At 48.5% G+C, this 24,305-nt stretch overlaps 1 protein-coding gene across 1 annotated transcript in view; it reads right to left on the bottom strand.

Moving 5' to 3' along the window:
* Slco2a1 (solute carrier organic anion transporter family member 2A1) overlaps positions 1–20,748 on the bottom strand; it is an 83,284-nt gene extending 62,536 nt beyond the window's left edge. Inside the window, exon 1 of the mRNA XM_052718506.1 lies at positions 19,221–20,748. Within this exon, the coding sequence (XP_052574466.1) occupies positions 19,221–19,316 (96 nt within the window). The 5' untranslated portion in view covers positions 19,317–20,748. The remainder of the gene's footprint in view (positions 1–19,220) is intronic.
* Positions 20,749–24,305: the final 3,557 nt, after the last annotated feature.

The raw sequence follows: 24,305 nt of genomic DNA, 5'->3' as shown, positions 1-24,305 counted from the left end.
CAGGTGTGATTGGACCAGGGGAGGGTCTGCTTAGCTAGGAAAAGTTCTGGGCACATGGCAGGAAGAAATTAAATCGTAAAGGAGAATTGGCTCCCAAGAGGGGCCATAGGAGTTCCTCTCCATCTGGCCATGACTGAAGACTTCTAAGCAGGGATGATGGCACATGCTGGACCTTTCCCAGAGGTTGTTGACTTGCAACAGGGAAAGAAAGCAGACAGGGTGGAGAATGGCAGGCTGCTAGGACAAGGCAGGAAGTCGCTAGGTGGACAGTGGCCTTGGCTAGGGAGGATCCCCGGCAAGGAAAGGACTGGGAACTGAGCTGGCCCAGCAATGGCAGGGGACATCTGAGAGCCAAGAGAGGACAGAGTGACGTTAGGGAAGCGAGGAGTTGAGAAGGTGAGGCGGAGCAGAGCAGGTTGTGAAGAGCAGCATGGCCCCAGGGCTGAAGGAGAATGTGTGGGAGCAGGCGCCCCGGTCAGCGAGGGGATGCTGTCTAACTGTAGTCAGGAGAGGTCCCTGAAGAGAGAGTGTGCAGAGATGGGACTAGACACGGACAGTGACAACAAGGGAGAAAAGGATCAGCGAGAGGCCTGGTCTGGGGGAAAGCCGGCAGGGCACCTCATGTCTACCAAGGACAAGACCAGTTCTCTCTGGTCTTGTAAACAGTTGCTGACAGTTTAGTCACATACTAAAGGTGGTTCAGAGGCTGACTGGTAGTGAGTGGCATTAGGAGTGGCCTCTAGGGTTCAGCCAGGCCAGCAGGTGGTCCCAGGGAGCCTCTTTTCTGCCTATTCTTCAACTTGGCATCCTGGAGGGGATGGGATAGAACACAAACACCAACCCTGGCTTCTTTTTTCCTGTCTTTTTCTCCGCTCCCTCCTTCCATTGTTGGTTTTTCTGGTAGTACTGGGAATCAAACCCTGAGGGCTATGAGTGCTAGGCTGAGCTATCTCCCCACTCAAGACTGATCCCACTACCTTAACTACCTTTTACTCCTGTTTGTCCCTGGCAGGGGCCTCGTAGCCAGACTTCATTTCCCCCATTAATAAGGTGGAAGGCTTACTTGACATCGAGCCCCACGGACACCTCCTGACAGCTGAGATGCCAAAGCGGCACCAAGTCAGGACAAAGCCCCAGCCACTTGACGGATACCCTAACCCAACTGAACTCTGACTTCTGAGGTCACGAATCTGCAGCCAGACAAGGGCCACTTGGTCTCTAACAGTATTTTATGATCTGGTTTAAGCTGAGTCCCTGCTCTAGTCTTTGGATGGATGGAAGTCTTCACATGTGGTCCTACCCAGAAGTAGTAGTTTTCTCACTGATGGCTGTCTCAGGAGAGCAGATAGTCGAGCTTTCCTCTTGGTGTTTTGTGGTCACTGCTATGGAACCCAGCCTGTGTGTCTTGAGGGCCCCTAGAGAGCCCGTGGATTCCAGCATGGTGCTCCTCCCAGCTAAGAAGTCTACACTAGTCTTCTGGCTCAGAGAGGTCTCAGGGCCAGTGGCTCACAGCCCTTGGCTTTTACCTGAGCCACATCAGAAAGTGCTGGGAAGCCTTCACTGGTCAATCTAAGAGGCCAAGCAAATTTCCTCCATTCATTACAAGAGCTTACATCAGAAGTTCGAATTACCTGGCAACCAGGCAGCTGAATATCAATTAATTCCTGCCAATCACTTTCATGAGTGCCTAGGCCACACACATAACAGCAGTCACAGTATGTACACTCTACATGCACATCAGGGGCTCAAGATGTGCTTGCCTCAGAGGAGATATCCTTGAACTTTGGAGTGAATCAGAACCACACAAGAGACTTACAGAAACACAGTGGATCCAATGCCTCCAGCTTGTTATTCGGTAGTCTGGGATAGGGCACAAGGAAATACCTTCACACAAAAGCTCCTGTGTGTGATGAGTGTCACTGGTCCATGGACTCCGTTTCAAAAATTAATGCTGTAGAGTCAAAGGAAGTCCTCCCTCCTGAGCCCAAGTCCTTCCTTCCTGACATCTTTTTTCCCAGTGAAGTAGCTCAGCCTCTTGACATATACACCTTGTGAACAGGGCTGCTAAAAGGTAAACTCTTCTGTGGAGTGAGAATCTCCGAGACTTATGGGATTTCTCTCCCCCATGGCTGAGAATGGGGGGTCCTCACAAGGGTCTGGGCTGCACAATGGGTGTGGGGAAGCCCCCCACCCACCCCATGCTGATTCCTTTTCTTCTTCACCCAGAACTCTGGAAGGCAAGTGCAGGAGGATAGGGGAATGTGAGTTCCTTATCGACACTTGGCTGGTTTGGGCTGGGATTTCTCCCTGCAGACCTCAAGATTCCTGGATGAAATCATCAGTGAGCATCCTCAGATGGGAAAGATAAGCCAGGCAAACACGCGCCGCCTACAGCTGCCGTTCCAGGAGCAGCAGACATGAGCTCACCTACCTCCCATCACCCGCCCATTCACGTCTGCACCCCAGAGGCCTATGACCAAGCAGTGGGAAAGCAACATATGGAAGGAACATCTGGACGCTGGTAATACACACATCCTGTGGCCTGGCAAAGTTGGTGTAGAAGGAAGCAGACTTCTATCATATAGCCTTTTCAAACTGTGGAAAGGAGCAGGCCTCGCCTCCCTCCTAGGCTTCTTACAGAAACTCACCCAAGCATGCATGCCTCCCATCAACAGTTTCAGGAAGGCCCCACATTTCAGATTCCCCATGGTTCCACGGTACCCCCAACTCCTGGAGCTGTCACACTCCATCCTGCACAGGGCCTAATTGTAACAGTGTGTTGGATGTGTCGGCATGGCTAGGCTTACCTCCACCCATTCAATCAAACACAATCCAGGTGTTGCTATCAAAGTCTGCAGATGTAATTAAAATGCAGAATCATCTGGCTTTTAGTAAGGAAGATGATCCTATATAATCTGAGAGGGCCCGATGCAATCAATCACAAAACTTTGAGAGAACTGACAAGTGTGCATGTGGAAACACACACACACACACACACACACACACACACACACACACACACACACACCATGGGCAGAACCTTTGGCCCAACCCAATGAGTTCTAGGGACTGATTGTGACTGGACTGCTCGCCCCCAATACTGTATGAGCCAGTTCCTTGTACTGTGTCTTAGTATGTGTGTCTATGCCTTCTGCTGGCTTTAGTTTGAGTAAACCCTGGGATAGACAAAAGAATGGCTTCCCTGTGTAGAATTGTGATCCTCTGAACCTTTGAATATATTAGCTTCTGTGGCAAAGAAAGAATTTGAAAGAGTGATTAGGCTTTTAAATTGGGAGCTTATCCAAGATCCACGGTGTGGTTTGATCACAAGAGTCTTCACGAGAGCAGAGTAGAGAGGGTGAGCTGAAAGATTTTCCAAGATGCTAAACTGCCATCTCTGAGGATGGAGGAAGGGGCAGGACATGAAGGAATGTACGTGACTCTAGAAGCTGGAGGAGGCAAGGAAAACACTTGCCACAGCATCCTCCAAGGACCCAGCTTTTCTGACACCCCACAATGAGACTGTAAGTCTATGTTGTTTAAGCCACTGCAGCTGGGGTCATTTGTTACAGCAGCACTACGAAACAGCCGTGAGTCTAATTCGTAATGATCCTTCTTCGCTGGTACCTCAATGCCCTTATTCAGGAGGGACCTTTTCTCTGCAGCAAGATGTTAAATGACATTGGAAGGGGAGGGGCAGCATAACTCTGGGCCAATTAACCAAGCTGTAGGCAACTGTCTGTTTGACTGCTGAGCTGAGGCCAATTGAGTAGTTTCTTAAGCCTCACGTCATTGTCCTCACATCATTGTCCTCTGAAGGCTGTGGTTATGTTGGTGGCTCCTTAGAACCTGCTGTGACTGTGGCCTGCAGAGCTGACAAACCGTTTTCATTTTGTTCTTTGATGAGACAATCTGCTTGGCATGACACCTACGGAATTTTCCACCGGACCCAGGACCACACCTCTTCTTCTGCGCCTCTTCATTTGTCCTTTATGTTAACACAGGAAGTCTCCGCTACCCTGTCTGCCCACCCCCCTTATGAGAACAGTTCTCTTATTTAGAAGAAGGGCCCCTGTTGGACCACGTGATTCAAGGAGACATTACCAGTTGGGGTATGCCATCCTGCCTGGGAAAGGCCACGTGACCCAGCTGAGCCAAGCAGAGCCTGCCCTGGGATTTGTCAAACTGCAATTAGATGAAAGGCGATGGGCATGCTTTGGCTGCTGACTGTGACTCAGTCTCCCAGAAGACAGAGCTTCATGGGGACAAAATAACAGTGACATTCAGAGAGATGTAGAGACACTAGACCACCTGCTCAAGTCTTCGACATACGTTCTTGCTGCATTTCTTTTGAGTCCCATTCATTTTTAAATGTTGCAATACATTACAGCCTGGTATTCTTTTTGTTTTAATCACTTTTACTTATTATTCAAATGGATAAGTCAAGGCAGACCTGGTTGCTATCCTACACAGCATTACTTCTGACTGAGAATCCCACCTCACAGCCAAAGAAACATGTAGGAACAATGGAGGGTGCTGCTTGACGGCTCACAGGTAGGCTTGATGCTCAGCTAGCTTTTTTACACAGTTTATACAGGACTACCTGCCAAGTACTACCCAAAGTAGGCTAGGCCCTCCCATATTAATTAACAATCAAGACAATCCCCCACAGACCAACCTGATCTAGATAATTTCTCCATTGAAACCTCTTTCTCTGGTCATTCTAGGTTGTGGCAAGCTGACATTTAAAACTAACCACCATATCTACTTAGAGACAGAATCATTAAATCATGTAGTGATTTTCTTTTTAAACCTTCGAAGGACCACCATACTGTGTTCCATGATGGCTGGACCATCTCACATTCCCATTGACAGTGTAAGAATTCTGGTTCCTCTGCATCTTTCACAACACTTATTTCTTGATGTGTTGGTTTTATGTTTTATGGTTTCTATCCTAATAGGTATGAAGGGGTTAACCCAGTGTGGTTTTGATCTGCACTTCTCTGGTACTTAGTGATGCTCAGCATCTTTCCTCATTTGAGAAGAAATGAGTACTCAGCTCCTTTGTCAATTTTTCAGCTGGTTCTTGTTGCTGGGTTGAAGGAGTTCTTTATATATCCTAGATATTAATCCTTACCACACATAGGATTTGTACATATTTTTCCCATTCCTTAGATTGCCTTTTCTAAGATTCTGTGGACTGTCATTTGACACACAGAAATTTTTAAAAATTCAATGTCATATAACTTATCAACTTCAATATACATTGCCTATACTTTCGGTGTCTTATCTAAGAAAGACTTGGCCCGGTCTTGTGTCACCAACTTTGACCTCCATGTTTCCTTCTTAGTTTTATAGTCTGGGGTCTTCTATTTAAGTCTTTGCTCATTTGAGTTATATATAGTATGAAGTCTGTACATCGTATGGTTAGTGTAACTTATCAATTCAATGCAGCACATTTTGGGGGGTTTAGTCTTTCAGAGGAAGCCTTTCATCCTGAGATGCTATTAGACACTGAGGTCTCTGCTCTGCGTGGGGTGGTAGAGCATGTTCTATTAGCTCCCCTTTCACCAACAGTCCCAGCTTTGTGGATGCATGTGATCTCACCCTGCCCCTCCACATAGATGGCTGACACCCAATGCTCTTTAGAAGGTCTCCCAGGCCTTCTTCACTGACCTAACTGCTACTGCATTCCTTTTCCATCTGTCCCACCTGTCCCCACCACAGTGACTGGTGCTCTCGTGATTCTGATGTCCAGTGCATCCTTCATTTCTCTTACCTGGAGGGTCTCCTCTCCTCAAAGGCTTAGCTACACACGGAGACTTGTGCACCTTTAAGTGCAGGAAGAAGAATTCCCTGCAACTCGGGCCTGCCTTGTTGATGGAAGTCATTTTTCACTAGGGCTCATTATGGTCCATCTTATGTAATCTACCCACAGCCCACAGGAGATAGAGACCTTGTTTATCTCATCCCTAGTGGTGTTTTACATTCAGTCATTCTATATGAGGACTGTGAAGACGACATTAAAATTCATGATCCATGACCCAGATATGTAAAGCAGAATCCATTTTATTTATCACCTTATTCTCCCTCAATAACAGCCAGTTTTCTCCCCCACTTCCATGACATGTTTTGTGACTTTGCTATTCTTTGCATAGCTGGGCACTGTCTATCTGACTGGAGGACAGATGCACCCTTCTGTTTTTATTCATCACTGGATAGCTAATAATTGATGGTAAGAGATCAAGAATGTGAAGATGGGGAGATAACTCAGTCAGTAAACTGCTTGCCTTGAGAGTGTGAAGACCTTGGATTGATCCCCAGAACCCACGTCAAAAGAAGCTGGGCATATTGGTATGTACTTATAATCCCATCACCGAGGAAGCAGACCTTTGAGGCTTTCTGGCCATCCAGGGTAGTCTACTTAATGAGTTCTAAGCCAGTGAGATATCCTGTCTAAAGACAAAACAAAACAAAAAACAGTTGTACACACACACACACACACACACACACACACACACACACACACACACCTATATATGAATGAATAAATGAGCCTTGCCACTCTTGTCCTCAGAGGGTCAGAGATTACTGCTTAGAACAACAGCAGGGTGCAGCCCTGCACACAAGGTGGAGAGCAACCCAGGCTCACCAAAACGACTGTGGGAAAGCCCACTCAGAGATGGTTTCCACAGCCTCCCAGGTAAAAAACCCCAGACACAGGACTAGCCCTCCAGTTAGCATTCAGCAGATCCAGTGGCAGCTTCTGCTCCTGCTGTCTCACCCCAGGCTGCTCTTCCTATAGGGCAGGGTGCCGATCACACATACTCATCTCTCTAAGAAGTTTGGCCAACCCTTGGGGCTGGATTCCTTGGGGGTGGGTACTAGGAGAGCAGGGAAGGCTTCCTGGACAGAACTGCCTCCCATCTTCCCAGAAAGGAGAATGCTCCACATTCTTACCACTCTTTAAGGCTTCAATTATCTATCTGACTTTGCTTCCGTCTCTGGGAAGCAGTGAGACTGGAATGCAGTATTAGATGTAAAGATGCAATGGGAATAGTAACCACACTATAGGACAGCCCTATCCTGCACACTGCAATCCTGCTGCACCCTTGGTCCATTCTCAGAGCCCTGGAAAACAGCACTTCTGTCCTCCAGTGCTTTTTTTCATGTACCGTTGGAGCAATGTCTTTGTGTACCTGGCAAGGGAGGGTGGATGTCACCACGCACTTTAGAGTTTGGAGTTGATAGTTTCATCTAAGCATAAATGTAGGACATGTTTGTTGTAGAACAATAGAGAACATAGAAAGCCACAAAGAACAAAGTGAAACCATTGGTAGTCCCCTCCCACCCTACTCTCCGTCCACCCCACTCCCCTCCCCCACCGCCAGGGAGAACCGCGGCTATCTGGGTGTACTTTCTTAGAGCTGCCTTGCTCTGTGAGTTCTTTCAAAAGCATGCATCTGCTCTGTCATACAGCCATCCATCCTGCCTTGTTTTACTTAACATCAGAGAATAAGCTCTTCCCCAATGTTTAATTTATTCTTAAAACTTTAAAATTGGAACTGGGTAGTGGCCGTTCACACCTTTAATCCCAGCACCCAGGAGGCAGAAGCAGGTGGATCTCTGTGAGTTTGAGGCCAGCCTGGTCTACAGAGATGGCCCCATGTCCACACCAGATCTAAATGCACTGTAGCGCTGGAGCGTGGGTTTAGGTTCAAGACTAGAGAAGAGGGGATGTGCCTCCAGAGAAGGACATGAGAAAGTTAGAGTTCCAGGACAACATTTGACAAGTCCAACTTAGGAAACAGCAACATCTCTGCATCTCTGGTAGGAAGCCATGATGCAGCACAACTGTGGCTAAACTACTGGAAATTTGTGACGCGCAGTGCAGCTGTAGAGGGAAAAAAAAATCTCAAGACAGTGTCCCTGAGAGAGCCCTAGTTCCGGCTCCAAACCTGTGTGAGTGGCAGTCCCCATAGGCCACCTCCCAATTTCCTCCACGATAAAATGTGAAGTCTGATCTTCGTAGCATAGGGGAAGGGCTACATCAGTTAGAGTTCTAGAAAGACCTAGTCTTGTCCATATTATCTGGCTAAACTTGTACACAGTTAATATGTTCCCATGCAGGAAGCCTCAAATATCTTGATAATTACAGTCACAGCTGTCCATTTTTTATGGTGCACCATACACATGGTCCTAATAACATGGATATGTTTTTGTGGGTGATTGTGTGCAGGAATTTTGTAATTGCTACTAAGAATATGTTGAAATCAAGGGCGGAATTCTGAATGTTCATGATTTAAAGATAACCAAAGCCAGGCACAGTGGCTCATGTGTATAATAACCACACTTAGGGAGCAGATGCAGACAAATTATTGGAAGCATGAGGTACATCTGATTTATTTCGTGAATCCCAGAGTTCCAGAATCTTGCTCTGGTTTATTTCATCTTATACTTTCAGGTCATAAGCTATCATTAAAGAAAGTCAGGGAAGGAACTAAAGGCAGTAATCGTGAAGGAATACTGCTTGCTGGTTTGTTCTCTGTCACTCATAGGCTAGCTTTCTTACACAACTCTGGGCCACAGGGCAAGATTCTGTCTCAAAAAAAAAAAAAAAACCAAAGTGAAACTAAATTAAACTAAACTATAATACAAACAAGACAACCAGAGAGGTACGAGTAATGCCACCCCACTCCCTGTAAATTTTACATACTTATGCATTAAATATATGCATAGGTTATATCCCACTTAGTTTCAGCTACCAACTTGACAGAGCCTAGAGTCATTTGAAGGAGGGAGGGATTATCCAGATCAGATGGGCCTGTGGGCATGTCGGAGAGGGATTGTCTTAACTGATGATTGACGTGGGAGGGTCTCACCCACTGTGAGTGGTGTTATCCCAAGGCAGGCAGGTAAGCCTGGATTGTAGAAGAAAGCTAGCCTGTGATTGAGCCAGAGAGCAAACTAGGAATCCGTGTTCCTCCATGATTCCTGCCTTTGGCCCTGCTCTGATTTCCCTTAGTGATGGAGTATGACCAAAAGTATAAGATGAAATAAACCGTTTGCTCCCTACGTTGCATTTTTGTCAAAGTGCTTTATTAGAGAAGCAAGCTAGAACAGGTTAAATGAGGTCCTGGTTTCCTAGCAGGTGAGTGACCAAGAATGAGGGGATTTCTGCAGGGCAGAGACATGGAGGAGCAGGTGCAGATTTTAGCTCAACATGGACCAGATGAGGCTGTGGTGTTACCATCTGCAGGCCTTGCCTGGAGATACAGTGAGGTCCTCATCTTTGAAACTACATGGACAAAGACATCAACAGATTTCTGCGCCTTTAAGGATATGAGTTTATACATCACAGTCAATTCTGAAATTCAATAATTCCCCCAGACCAGGAAGCCTCATCTTTCCATAGCTTAGTTCATCCTTATTTGTACAGATTTTATCCAGTGGACTAGCCATGATCCACAATGGATGTGGGGAGCTGGGAGAAGGGCTTTCACCTATAGATGGGAGAGACTAATGAGCCTTGCCACTCTGCAAAAGCCCAGGATCTGGTCCATCAGTAAGATGCTCTCTGGAAGCTTCCATGAGCCCCCAAGGTTCACTTCTACCTGGGGACATCATCTATGTCCTCCTCACTGTTCATGGTACCCCACAGGCAGAGGGAAGAAGATTGTTTTTGTAAACTCTCCAAGCATGGGAGGCAGTTAAGTCACCAACTAATTCATTTTCCCTAGAACATTTCCAGTTTTAAGCGAGATCTAGGAAAGGTGCAAAGCTACACAGAGAAACTCTGTCTCCAAAAAACCAAAAAAAAAAAAACCAAAAAAAAAAAACCTGAAAGTCCTGTGTCCCAGGGCAAATGGAAGCGGTTGTTCAGCCTGAGAACCAGGGAATTTACAGGCAATTTGTCTCAAAAACTTGGGAGCCTCTTGAAGCGGCAGACATAACAGCAGTACCTAGCTAGAAAGGGTCTCACCCACAGTCAATCAACTACAGATTCCTGGCTCACCTCCCAGCTGTTGCCTCCACCTACATTGTGAGCCAAAGAAAAACAGGAAATTTAAGAAAAAGAGGAGCTTCCAAAGCACAAGAGAAGAATGACTTACAAAGCCGACTGAGAAAGTGGTTGGTTGAAATCTGTCTAGGGATCTGTTTGGCAACCAAAGACACCAGGAAAAAAATCTGGTATCTCCACTGATAGAGATTGGCAGCAATCTACCAATATGTCCCTAACCCCCAAACCCAGGGTTCTCACTAGATTTTGTAGCTGGCTCCTCTTCTGGAGTGTCCCACAGGGCTCAGTTTAGGAGTTTTCTGACCCACATCCTCACCCCATTTAAACTGTCTAGAATCCTTACCTCTGTACCCAATCAGCTGGCCGGGTGAGCTAACCAGATAAAGTAGCTCTCACCTGAGGTCTACCTGGGTCGTATTTCTCAAATTTGGTGGGCTGCATTTGAGAGACACAAAACAGCTCCCTGGGCTATTGATGTTACGCCAAGATTTGGGGAACAAGAACAAACTTATAGAAATAGATGATTGTGGAACAAAACATAGAATTCACTTGATTTTCAGAGGACAAAAAGAAAATGTATCAAAGAAATGTAACTCTCTGGGTTAATCAGGCCAGGCCACATCTCCAGATATGCTGTCCTCTTGTCCTACCCAGATGTGGAAACCCATTACTCCATGTAAAGTCCACAGCCTTGAGATGGAGCATTTGATAAAACTAAGCTCCATGTTGACCCCTTCTGAGGACCTCTGTGTCCTAACCAAGACTCTTGGTGCTCTAGGCTAGCCCATATCCCAGGGAAATCAGGTGCAACAGTCCTCTGGATATAAACAACTTGCCAGGCTCCTCCAGGACCCTGCTACTCATTAAATCCCTAAGGAGAGTAGAGTCTGCCACATCTCTAGTAATGGAGAGCAGTCCTGGAGGTTAGCACCGAGTACTGATCATATTGAGTGTCCCAAGGGTTCCTCACAAGCCCTCCGGCTCCCTCTCCTCATTTCACCCTTGGGCTGTGTCCAATCCTTTTGGAAATTCTGCTGAACGTCACTATCCAGAATGCAAAGGGGCTGGGAAGGCCAGCTCAGGAAGGGGACTTACTGCCCACCCCCACAGTATCAGCCCACCCCTCACCCCCACAATAAAGCCCAAGACTTCTTCTGCCTTGGTTTTGCTCTCCATCCCTGAGTAGATTTAGTCAACTTCCAACAGTAAGGCAGACCCAGGCCACCACGGTCCTCGGAGCCAAGTGAGCAGGGATCGGTGGAAGAATCTGGTTTCCTAACAGTTCTCCAAGCACAGCACAGACCCAACTGGCCTTGTGCCTTGTCTCACCTCGATCAGCAATTGCCAGCATGAGATAAGAATCTGAGACTGGGAAGGAAGTCTGAGACCACTGAGCCCAAGCCTCACAGTCATGGATGAGAGAATCTGGTAGTCAGAATCCTTCCATGGCCACAGGAAGACGTGGGCTGGGAGAGAGATGCTGAGTGGGAATTCCTGCTTTGCCAGTTACTCAGCATGCAGCCGTGCATGGTTCTCTTTCCTCAACTGTGAGGTGAAGGGGTTGACACCTCTCTTCAGGGTTGTTTTAATTTATTGTGTGAGTATACATCTGTGTGTGCACACATGTGTGCAAGAGCACATGCATGTACATATGGAGGCCAGAGGTTGACAGTATGTGTCTTCTCAGTCTCTCTCCACCTTAATTTTGAGACAGGGTCTCTCACTGAACCTGGAAGTTGTGGTTTGAGCTGTGTTGGCTGGCCAGTGAGCATCAGGAATCCTCCTGTCTCTGCCCTCTCAGCAGTGAAACTTTAGGCCCATGCCACTGCTCCCAGATCTTTACATGGGTTTGGGGGATATGCTTGTATAGCAGACTGAGCCATCTCCCATTCCCATAGAAAAGAATTAAGAAGCATAGATCTTAAAGTTCAACAAGAAAAGGCATGCCAATCAGTGAGACTGAAAAGCAAGCTGGAGACATAAATGCACAAGATACCAACAGCAAGCTTGAAATCTGCCCTAAAATCATCCTGAGTCAAAAGGCAAGAGAAACTCCATAACTACACCATGACAGGATGACAGCAAGCCTTTCCCGCTTCACTCCACAGCCACAATGGTCGGGCAGTGGTACGGGGAGAGCTGCAGATATACGATAGTGAAACCGAATGAAGAACCAATAGACCCACATGAGAACAATGGCCAACTGGCTTTTGACACACAGTTTAGGAGAGGAGAGACGTGGTACAAGAACAATGAGAGATAAGAAAAACAGGACCTTGACTCTACCCTCGTATCTAGAGAAAACTTAAAATAGAATAGATTTAAAAATAAAAACAAATTTAAAAGGCTTTTACAAGAAGGTATAGGAGAGAAAAACACTCAGGAATGATGATTCAATGGAGGGTTCTTAGATGTAGCACCAAAAGAAGGATCCAGAACACTGAAAGCCCTGATAAATGTAAGCCAGACATGGCACGCACACTTGATACCTAAGCAGTTTGGAGATGGGATCAAGAGAATTGGGAATTCCAGGTCAGCCTTGGCTACACAGTGAGTTGAGGGCAGCCTGGCCTACTAACAAAAACAGACAAAGGCTGGGGTTGAATACAGCAATGAACAAGAAACCCTGTCTCAAACAATGCGGAAGTTGAGGACTGACACCCAAGGTCCTTTGACCACTCCATGCTTACAACTGGGCAGGTGTATACACATAAACCCACACAGAGACTGATAATTGGAATTCATCAAAATTAAAGATTTTCTCTATAAAATAATTTAAAATGATTTTAAAAAAAAACAGCAAGCCTATAGATTCAAAGACAAAATTTGCAAACCAAATACCCAACGAAGGGCTTGCAGCTGGCCTACACAAAGAACTAAAAACTACACAGCACTAAAGGGAAGCAATAACATGTATGGCCAGCAAACACATGAAAAGAGGTTCAGTCTTCATGCTGCCAGCATGAAGAAGCACCAACTCGGAGACAGTGGGATGCCACTGCACATCTATCAGAGTTTTTACAAAAAGGAGTGACAATATCAAATGCTGCCAAGTAGCCAGAACAAGTGTAAAGTGAGATGGCCACTCCAGGAAATAGTTGGGAAGTGCCTTTTTTAAAGTATCGTTGTGCAACAACCACACCGCCCAGCAACATGCCGTGGCATTCACCCTAGAGAAATTACGAGCTATGTCCACACAAAAGCCTGTACACAATCATGCTTGCAGATTTATCTGAACTAGTCCCAAATGGGAAATAAGCCAAAAGCCCTTCAGTAAGTGAACATGTGTAAGCGATGTATAGTACACCCAGACCTTGGCATACTTTAGCAGTAGAAAGGAACCAGCTCTTGAGACATGTAACAGTTTAGATGGGATGGAACTCAAGTACATTATCCTGAGTGAAAATAGCTGATTTTCAAAAGGTCATCTGTTACATGATCCCATTCATAAAACAACCTTGAAATAATGCACCCATCGAGATGGAGACTGGGTCAGTGCTAGGGGTCAGGGACAGTGGCAAGAGGACGAGACTATCAACAAGCTGGCACAGGGAGTTCTCTCTGTGGTGGGTGGTGAAACACTTCTGTATCCTCAGGTGGGTGGTGTCCACACAAATCTGCATGTGATAAAACAGTACGGGATTGTACTGTATGTGCACGAGATAGCAATGTCAATTTCCTGCTTTTGATATCCTTTGAAATTACCATTGTTATGTAACATGGAACCCTGACAGAAAGTGGGTGAAGGATACACAGGACCTCTAAGACCAGCTTTTTTAGGAACCTGTCATCATTTCAAACCAAAAACAATTTTCTAAAAGACTAAACAAATCAAGTTGTGGCTGGTACTAGCAACACAGGTGACTTTCTCCTGAGGCCACTATGAAAGAGCCCCAGTCCCCTAGTGACAGCTAGCTACCTGTGTAGGTCCTGTGTGCACAAACAAGGGCAAACGCACACCTATTTCTTCACAGCATTCCTTGAGAAAACAAGGGTAGACCCCTGGATAGTCTAAGAATAACAGAGAACAACCCCCTAGGGGCTCTCTGAGGAGCCCAGGAAGCTCCCTAGCCTCTGAGTCTCCCTGGCCTGGTCGTCTCAGTGTGCCCCTCCATCTCTGAGTCTCCCTGGCCTGGTCGTCTCAGTGTGCCCCTCTATCTCTGAGTCTCCCTGGCCTGGTCGTCTCAGTGTGCCCCTCCATCTCTGAGTCTCCCTGGCCTGGTCCTCTCAGTGCCCCTGCATCCCTGCCCTTGAGACTGGGCATGTAACAGGCATCCCTGCCCTTGGGATTGGGCATGTGCAGCCAATGCCTCTACAGATAGAAAGGCTGTCTGCCAGGATGTGGTTAAAACCATGGCATGGTAGAAAGCCAAGCAAGGGTGGGAAGAAGGAGAATGGGAGAGGGTGAGGTCAGAGGCCCCTGACCTTCCCTGACCAACACCACAGCTGATGACACAGTGAGACAAGAGAAGGTGAGGAGAAGCCTGCCCCTCATCCCAATAGCCCAGGCTGGGTCTCCTAGCATGGGAAAGGAAACAGTCATGTCACAGTCAGGAAAGATGAAAGGGGCTCTCTGCCTGCAGAAACGTTCTGTGTTGGGAAGAGAGTGATGGAGGGCTTTGAGCATCATCCCAGACAGGATCCCAGTGTCCTATTACTCGGAAAGTCACCAATTCCCATCCTTCCTTCTCCCTGCCCTTGCCTCCTAAACTTGCCAAGATGGCCTCCTGAGAACAGAACTTCTCTGAAAGCTAGAGAAAGGCGCCCCCTGGAGGGAAGTGGATGCAGGGAGTCCATTGGGAATATTTTCCTGGGGGTGGACTAGATTGCTGGCATGCTGTCCTAGATTCTGGGGGCCAAGAAGCGATGCTCAAGATGCTTCCCCAGGGTCTGGGGGTCCAAGGCCTCAGAAGTTACAGACTCAGGCAAGAACAAGGTACTTCCCCCCATCAGTGCCCCCAGTCCACTCAAACCAAGCCATAAGGTTGGCCCTTTTTTCCTCTGTTCCCTCTGTTCTTCTACAGGGGTGCCCCTCCACCCCCAATGGGTGTGGCTTTTCCTCAAGTTTGGCAACCATCACCAGCAGACCATTCCCCCTATAAGATAACGTCAACTTAGCTCCAAAAGGGTGTTTCACTTTCGAAAGCCTCAGATCTGTCTGAGGCTGCCCTCCTACAGACACGGACCGCCATCCTACTCTAGGCTCTCTGAGGGACCCTCTTTGTAATTTGAAGTCCTGGGGCTGTACGAAGCTAGTTGACAGCAATTGTTTGAGCAGGTTCTGGGCTTCCTAAGAATCTTGCAAATCACATCTCAGCAGATGTCTCCTGCAGGAGGAGATATGAAAATTCACCCCGCAGGGCTTGGGAGGTAGCTCAGTGGGGGAATGCTTTCTTGTACACGGCTCTGGATTCAGCCAGCAGCGCCACAAAACATTTCTGGAAGGGATAAGGTGATAACCCTACCTATAAGGTACTTGGATTGTAAGCAGAAGGAACCCAGTCCCACCCTTACTTAGCACCTATGTAGGAATGTCATTGCCCAATACCATGGTGCTTTAGATCCTAATACTAGATAGAGATAGGAGGAGCCCTGGGGATCCCGGCCAGCCAAACCTAAGCAGTGAGCTTCAGGCCAGTTAAGACTCTTTCTCAGGGGAGATAGGCGTTCCTGAGGATGATACTGTAGGTTATCCTCTGACCACCACATATCTGTGCACATGTGGCCACGTGTGTATACACACACACACACGCACACACACACACACACACACACACACACACACTACACAAAAATTCCCCTAACTGTTGCAAGGCTCTTTTACTAAGCATCTTGTAAAGAGACAGGAGCTGGTCAGCATTGAGGATGTCTGCCTGAGTACCCACTATCCCTCCTCCCGGATGTCTTCCAGGTCTGGAGAAAGTACTGTTAACTGATGGCTGTGTTGTTGCCGCTTACAGATCCAGGGTGGAAGGCAGGGTGCCGATGGCGGGTTGGGTAGAACAGTTTTCCATTCTACAGCTGCTTCTCCCTTGTCTCTCTCCCTGTCACCCCTTCTTGGTACTGTGAAGCCTTGATTTCCTCATCGATGAGACTGGTAATACTATCCATCTGATAGAACTGTAAAGCAGGTGGAATGTGGGCACAAAATTCTCCAAGCCTGTGCCTTCGTAGAACTCCATCACCGTTGGCTATTATTTGTTGATATTATTATGATATTGTGATGAATGTTATTAACTGTAGTTGTTAACTGATAACTGTGCATCATGGAATGAGTGGGGCAATGGCTCCTTTTTTTGGGGGGGGACACAGGGCTCATGTAGCCCAGGTTGCCTCACTGTGTAGCCAATGATGACTTGAACTTCCAGCCCTCCTGCCTTTATCTCCTGAATGCTGGGATTACAGGGCCACCATGCCCAGTTTTTTTTTTTTTTCTTATTCTTATTATGTGTTTGTATTCTTATTTAACCTTTAAACAGGTTTAAAGATTTTTTTTATTTAACAATTTTTGTACAATATATTTTGATTATGTTTCCCTTCCCCCAGCTCCTCCCAGGTCCTCCCTACCCACCCAACTTTGTGTTCTTTCTGTCTAAAAAGCATACACACACACACACACACTCAAAAATGAAAATCAAAACAAACAAAAACCAATAAACAAAAAAAGGTCCAAACAGCCCACAAAAAATAAACAAGCAAACAAATCATGGAGTCCGTTTTACGTTGGCCAGCTACTGGACATGGGGTCAGCCTTGAAGTGTGGTTGGTATACCCAGTGACACTCCACTGGAGAACCCTGATTTTCCCCTTGCTGATACATATCAATTGTAAATAGCATCTTGGTTAGAGGTGGGGCCCATTCCCCCTTCTCAGCGCTGGGACCCCACCTGGCTTGAACCTGTACAGGTCCACGATGTGGTGCTGAGGACGGAACCCAGGGCTTCATGTTATACTGAACTAGCACTGGAACAAGAGCTCCTAACTGGCTCTGGAAGGCACAGTCTTATTTATGGACTCAACTTATGTCACTTGGCGCTCACCCTGGAGAGACCTTTTTCCGCTCTTACCCCAGGTAATTCTTACAGAGTTGCATGGGTAGGAACTGTTCATGACACCCACTTTTTCAAGAAAGGACCCCAGAGGCCCAAGAAAGGTGAGCCATATTTCTTGCATGACCCAAGAAGTGAGTGGCTGGGATGGCCATGGATCCTGTCCTCAGACTTTTCCCCTCCCCCGAACCATGTGGAACATCACTCGATAGTCACTGGATGTCCCGTGTCACCTTCCCCCATGTCACTGTGTCACCTTTCCTTGATGGGAAGGTATAGGGCAGTCACCCAACCTGTCATTAAGAGGAAGAAAGCTCCCTTCAAATAGCAAAGCCCCAGGCGTAGATCTGTCAAGAAGGAAAAGCTCAGGTAGAGGGATTCTCCACTCCAGGTGGGCCTGGGGTCTCCTGGAATCACTGGGCTTCGGATTATAGGGGAGCCAAGGTGGGGGCCTCTCCAACTGCCTGTCAGCTGATGCCTATTATCCACCAAGCAAGGAGATGTTTGAACAGAATCAAGAAAAACTCCCTGACTGATAGATAAGAGCACTTACCTCCCTTCAGAGGCCAACTGGCCTGGGTCCAGGTCTCTAGCTTGCATCTCCGGCATGTGAGTGTGGTTTTTAATCTTCTTTTTACATGTTTTCAAAGAAATAGCTGCCATCCACTTACTTTAGGGATGAGGGATAACTCTACATGGCTGTTCTTGATCGCTACAGCTCATTCTTGCCCCTCACTGTCAGGAATCCTGGGACAGCTGCCTCTCCTACCATTCCTGGGGAAACTCGGAGAGTCCTTCCTCCCCAGTCCTGCCACAGTCCTATTCCTTTGAGACCACCCAACCCTTGCACACGCCCTTTCCTTCTAATTCCTCGGTTAAAAATATCAAAAAATGTTCACAATTCCCCAAGTCCCTCTAAATGGATAGAACCAACGTAACACATGTTGTTCCCATTCAGGTCTGGTTAAAAGGGAGGAGATTCGGGGACTGTTTTCATTAGCTCCCATTTTCCATGTTGTTTCTAGTCCAAGGTGGAAATCGATGCAACCTTTTTAAACTGTCGTGGGGGGAAGAGCCAAAGCAGGGGTCCCCACAAGGAACCTGGGTTCTACCAGCAACAGCCTGAGGTGAAGCATGTAGGTGGCATCTACTCTCACTTCCGAGTCTCTTTCTGTTAGACACACATAGCCTGCCCACAGTGCCCCAGTCCTCCCATGTGAGGTCTGGGCACCCCATACTTGTAGCACTAGTTGTATCTAAGGTAGAATTGTGGGAAATAATCTCTCAGCACTGTAGTCTTGCCTGACCCCAAGGTGCCTGGATGTAGGATCATTTAGCCCTCCCAGGAGGTGCCTCCTTCAGGAACCTCTCCCCCAAATACTGTGAGTGAGGGGTCAACCATTCTAGGTCCTTCCAGACCTGTAAGAAAGTGGACTTCATTTTGGCCCTTATTAAAGAAGGCATTGGCATCCTAACAGTTTCCAACATCCCACTTTTTCTTCCCTAATTCCCCATAACTCTCAGGCCACAGGCACCTCCTGTGACCTTTCTTAATAAACCTCAAGCGCCTGCTGTTTTCTTGAGGCCATTTCCAGACCAGAAGAGTTTGGGGATGTCTCAAAACTGCTGGGACCTTTGCAGTCAGGTAGCAATCTGGTCCGGGACAAGTGCGAATATGAAAGCCCAGCCAGGGAGTACAGGTATCCACCTGGTACAACAGTGTGTGCCCTGACCTATAGCATCTCAGGCTGCCTACAGCCTACTGCCCACAGAGCCCTCTGGATCCACTCTCTAAGGAAGAACGTGCCCACAGCTGAGACCCAAAAGATTTCCCTGGAGGTGTTCTTTCTCCGTGGAAGACCAGGACAGTTCCCTCTGTGTGAAAGTATGTCTATTCTTCTAGTTATTATCCCCAGGAGAGCCTGTGAGCTTACACGCGCGACAGAGAGAGAGAGAGAGAGAGAGAGAGAGAGAGAGAGAGAGAGAGAGAGAGAGAGAGAACACGCAATCGCCCTGCAGTCACCCCTTCATACTCCTGGCCAGGCCCCAAGGATGTGGCACCCGGCACAGAGAAGGGAGCCCGGTGCACTCAGAGCTCCTGGGCTGGACTCATCGACGCCCTAGGTTGTGTTCCCCCGAACTCTACTCACCTTAATGTTGCTGAAGACCGAGCGGGAGCAGCGTCTGGCTGGGACCGAGGAGGTGCCGCTGCCCTGGCGCCCTCCGGGTTTGGGCAGGAGCCCCATCGTGACAGAGGCGGTGTCCCCTTGGCCGGGCCCAGGCGGTGGCGACAGGCCGGGGACAGGTTCTGCGGGACTCAGGCGCTTCGGGCTGCGGCGGTGGTAGCCGGGACGATGGGGAGCGCGGCGCGGAGACTGAGCGAGAGAGTGAGCGCTCAGAAGTTTTTATAAGTGGCGGCGATGATGAAACGCGCTCTCCCTCCTCCCTCTTTTCCTCGGGTGTCAGAGGTGCTGCAAGCCCCCGCCCAGCCGCTGCCGCCACCCCAGGCAGGTGTCTTGGGCCCTGGCGTCGCGGCTGCGGAAGCCCAGAGGCTCTAGGACTCGACCTAGTGAACCCCAGCTGCCTAAGAGGTCCCGCAGGCCGGGAGGTGGCACGCGGGGAGATGGCAGGCCCCCGAGGAAGGAGCCACCGCGGATGAAGGAGACAAGAGGGTGCAGGCCAATGGAGAGACGTGGGCACTTGGTGGGGTAGAGAGTGGGCACGGAACTAAGGAAGGGCTGGGGAGTTGGAAGGGACCCGAGGGGCGCGGGGTCTCCAAATGGTGGCAGGGAGCGAGGAGTCTCCGCGGCTCTTGGGATTGTCCAGAGCCGGGCTCTGCGTGTCTGCACTCGCTCCGCAAACCTGGGCCCTCGGTTCCGGTGATGGCTCTGAGACTCGCCGCCCAAGCTCTGTTTGTGCTGAGGACTGATTTATATTTAAACTGCTCTTTGCGCTGCAGAGGAGGGTGGGAAGGCGTAACAAGGTGGAGAGGTGGGGGCCGCCCCAGGGCTGGGCTCGAACTCACTGGAACCGAGCCAAGGTAAACCGCAGGCGCTGTCGAGTGTCAGCGGGTCTGGCCTGGAGTGCTGGGGGTTGGGACAAAGGGAAGCGCTGGTCTGATGGGATTGCCCCCGCACTGACCTCCTCTGCAGGCTAGAGTGAGCACGGTTTTTTCCCCCTCCTGGACTGGAATCTTAGAAAGAAGGTGAGCCTTTTCCGGGAAAAGCCAAAAAGGATCCAACAAAAGCACTTGAGGCAGTTCAGCGGAGGAGGCATCTTTCCAGCCCCCTCGTCCATTGTCCTCCGCAGAGTCACCTCTTCCAGCCCATCCCAGCTCAGGAAAAGATGCCCTTAAATACACAGGCTGGGTGAAGGATGGAGCACACTGCCTTATTTCTACCCAAGGCCGGATGCCTTTCCAATTCCTGTTTGGCTTGGTGGTCTGGGGACTTCTTCCTATGTACCTACAGGCCAAGGACTCTGGACATAGCAACATGCCGAGGCTGTTGGACCGTGGACAACGTCTGATTGTTTGGTTCAGCTGCAGAGAGAGGTACATACAGACCGGCTTTCCAGATCCACAGCAAACTCGATCACCATTCTGTTCCTGGTAAGGTGGAACACACAGACGGCTGTCCGGAGTTGGAGGTGACACTCAATGTACCCTGGGCACAGATTGCCACAGCCATGGTGGGTTGTGCCTGATGCTCTGCAGATTTCATGTACCACCGGAGTTAGCTCTAAGTGATAGGTGCTTTCAATGATCTGGATTTTACAGGCCGGGATGCTAGCAGGGTCGAATAGAAAGAGACCAAAGGCCACATAGCTAGGAAGTGATACAACTAGAGACCCTGAACTCAGCTTTGCCTGAAGCCAAAGCCTATCCAGAATTTTGTGTGAGGGAGTTGAGGGGGTGTAGAGGTCAGAAGACAGCCCCAGGTGTTGTTTCTCAGATGCCATCCATCTTGTTTTCGGACTGGGGACTCAGTGGCCTGGAGTTCACTGGCGGCTGGACAGAAAGCTGTCTCTGCCTCCCCAGCCCTGAGATTATAAGTCATGCCACCAAGACTTGTTTTCTTTGATTGCATGGGACTGAACTGAGGTCCTCCTGCTTGCAAAGCAGGCCCTTGACAGACAACGATCTCTCTAGCCCCAAGCACTTATAAAGTTATCTAGTATGGCAATCTCACAACACACGGGGCCTCTCGGTGGTTAGAATTTCTTCCTCAACATGTGGCCTTCCCATGTTCTTCTAGTAGGCTCCCTGGGAGAATCCATCTCTCCTGTGTTTATGTCGCCCTGCTCCTTTCCTTAACTTTGCCCTCGCCTTGGTATCAGGGCCAGTGTGTCACCGCCAAAGGAAATGTTTATTCAGAAATGTTATCAGTAGAGTCTGACTAAATGAGGTGGAGATCCAACCACGGTGACTTCAATGAGAATTATTTGTGTGTGTGTGAGCTGATGACAGGACCACTCTGTGGTATGGTTAGGAGGAAGGGTTTTATTGTAGATGTGAAGGAGAGAATGGCCAGAGGCACCTGCAAGAGTCTAGAGCAGAGAGAGAAAGTAATAGACTGAACATGGCTGGCAGACTATTCTGACCACAACAGAAGCAGGAGTAGAGCAGAGAGCGAGAAAAAAGCCCAGAGAGGAGAGAGAGCGGGAAACAGAGAGAGGAAGACGAAGAGAATGAGTGGGGTGGGGTGAGCAAAACGGAGGGAGCTTAGCCCAAACAGCAGGGTTATAAGGGGAATAGATAGCTGGCCTTTGTTTACCCGCCAGGATTTGGGGAAATGGAATTCCCTTTGGGCCTGACAGTCTGTTGTACGAGGTTTGCTGGTAGGTAGTCAGAGGGTCATGACCTGACTCCTTCAGGGTTCCTTAGTATGTGGCTCCCATGACTAGGGCTAGCTCATGGTCACAAGATGGCTGTTCCTCCTCCAGCCTTCTCTCTTTATTTCAGGAAAGAGGTGGAAGATGGGGCACAGGAAGGGGCCAGGCTCATAGCAAAGAAGCAAACTTCACACACACACACACACACACACACACACACACACACACACACACAGAGAGAGAGAGAGAGAGAGAGAGAGAGAGAGAGAGAGAGAGAGAGAGAGAGAAAGAGAGAGAGAGAGAGAGAGAGAGAGAGAGAGAGAGAGAGAGAGAGAAAGAGAGAGAGAGAGAGAGAGAGAGAGAGAGAGAGAGAGAGAGAGAGAGGCAGATAGACAGACTTTGCCTTAAATCTTGTTGGCAGGACCACAAAGTAACCCCCTACAAAGGAACGCTTCACACGTGCTGTCTGTGGGGTAAAACTGAGGTTCTGTTGGGGAAAAGAAGAGAAAGGCTGTCCTATCACCAACATTCAGGGTCTCTGCGTCCATGTCCTTAAACCAGCACCACCAGGTTCTGTCTGCTGGACTTCTGTCCCATCCCTTGATTTCAGGAAGTAGTCTCTGTCTCTGTGGACAGAGTGGAGAGAAGTGTGTTACAGGGCGGCTGTGCACAGGAGCTGTGAATGCTCAGGAGAGGGGCCCCAATTCACACAGGACAGCAGAAGGGCCCATCTGAAGAGGGGACTGTCTCTGTTAAGTAAAGCCCTAAGAAAAAGGAGGATTAGGAGAGAGAGGGGGGAGGAGTCTCCATCTGCTCCCTGGTGTCATTCTGGCTGGGGTATACAACCAGGAACAGTGGGAATATGTGACCCTGGGGAAGAGACCGGGAAACTGAAGGGCATGCTGAGAACGGAGGCCTCATGCCCAGAGCACAGAGATAACTGCTGAAGACTTCTGAGTGTCAGGGCTCTCAGCTGGTCGGTATTTTCCATAGGGCCTCTATGGCGGCCAGAGGAGAGAGGAAAAGAGGCAGAGTGTGGAGAAGTTCCAGGGGCAGGAGTGCAGGCTTGGACTGCACGAAGAGTGGGAAGGAAAACTCAAGAAATACTGTAAGGGACAGCACTCGTGTGCCAGTGGTGGACACAGCAGTAGTGAGCTTGTATGCACATTTGCCACGCTCATCCCTGGTAGAGGGGACCCAGAAGGACCAGCAGCCATGGGGGAAGTCAATGGTGTCCTATGGATTCATGTTGAGTTGACCCAGTCTGACCTACATGCAGGTAAAGACAGGCAGCTGGATTCTAAGTATTTATCCTTATGCCCACCTATAACTGTAGCTCTCATCTCTCATTAAAGAAACTTCTCTTTCCAACAGGTGGACACCATTACCGAAAACCACAACTGGTCAAAATGCAGAGAACAAGTGATCGTGGAAGATTCAGTCCCACTTGACACACCTGCAACACAGCTCTTTCACTTAAGGCTGGGGGAACATTCCAGAAGACTGGGTAAAGAGACTGATTCTAAGAGTCGGAGGACCGGGAAATCTGCTGTGAGACTGTCTCCCAGAAATGAAAGGGAAGCTTCACCCTTGACACCCAACAACATGGCTGCCTAAACAAGACCTGAACAAGGACACGAGTAGACCTGCTAATACAGCTGGAGGAACTCTCACAGGGCCCCACCCACAGACAAAGAACATAGAAACTAAGCAATGCTGAGAGAGGGGGAAACAGTCTTTCCCAAGGAGGAGCCTCATACTTTGTTATCCAATACCGTTTGGTCAGTCCTGAAGTCATATACACACCAGTAACACCACATGGACTGAGCAGGTTGGATTTATTTAGGCATGCGTGTGTGTGTGTGTGTGTGTGTGTGTGTGTGTGTGTGTGTGTGTGTGTGTGTGTAACAACAATTAAAGAAAAAGAGGCCATGAATTTAAGAGGGAGCAGAGGATGATGTGGGAGGAGCTGGAGGGAGTAAAGGGAAGGGCAATAAATGATATAAATGTATTTTAATTTTTTTAATTAAAATAAGGAATTATTTTTTAAGATGGGCAGCTGGGAGGTGGCTATGCAGACTCAATGCCCAGGATAGACACTAAAGTCAAGAGAAGGGTGTCTGGAAACACACACACACACACACACACACACACACACACACACACACACACACACAAAAATGTAATTAAATTGAAGTGACACCCAAAGATTCCAGCAAATCCGAAGTGACTTCCTAATTCCTAAAGTCCCTAGCCATTGCTCTTACTCATGTCAGTCCCCGGAGACATTGGCTATTCCCATTGGTGACTGGCTATGGCCTTGATGGTAGGTCTGTCAGTCCACGGGCTACACAGCTCACCCCTGCAGTAGCTGAGGAACTTTTCTTGGGTACTTGTACCTG

Source organism: Peromyscus californicus, unplaced genomic scaffold, assembly GCF_007827085.1.
Source record: "Peromyscus californicus insignis strain IS unplaced genomic scaffold, ASM782708v3 Scaffold_11__1_contigs__length_118956290, whole genome shotgun sequence".
Lineage (NCBI taxonomy): Eukaryota > Metazoa > Chordata > Mammalia > Rodentia > Cricetidae > Peromyscus > Peromyscus californicus.
This window is presented reverse-complemented; position numbering and strand designations above follow the sequence as displayed.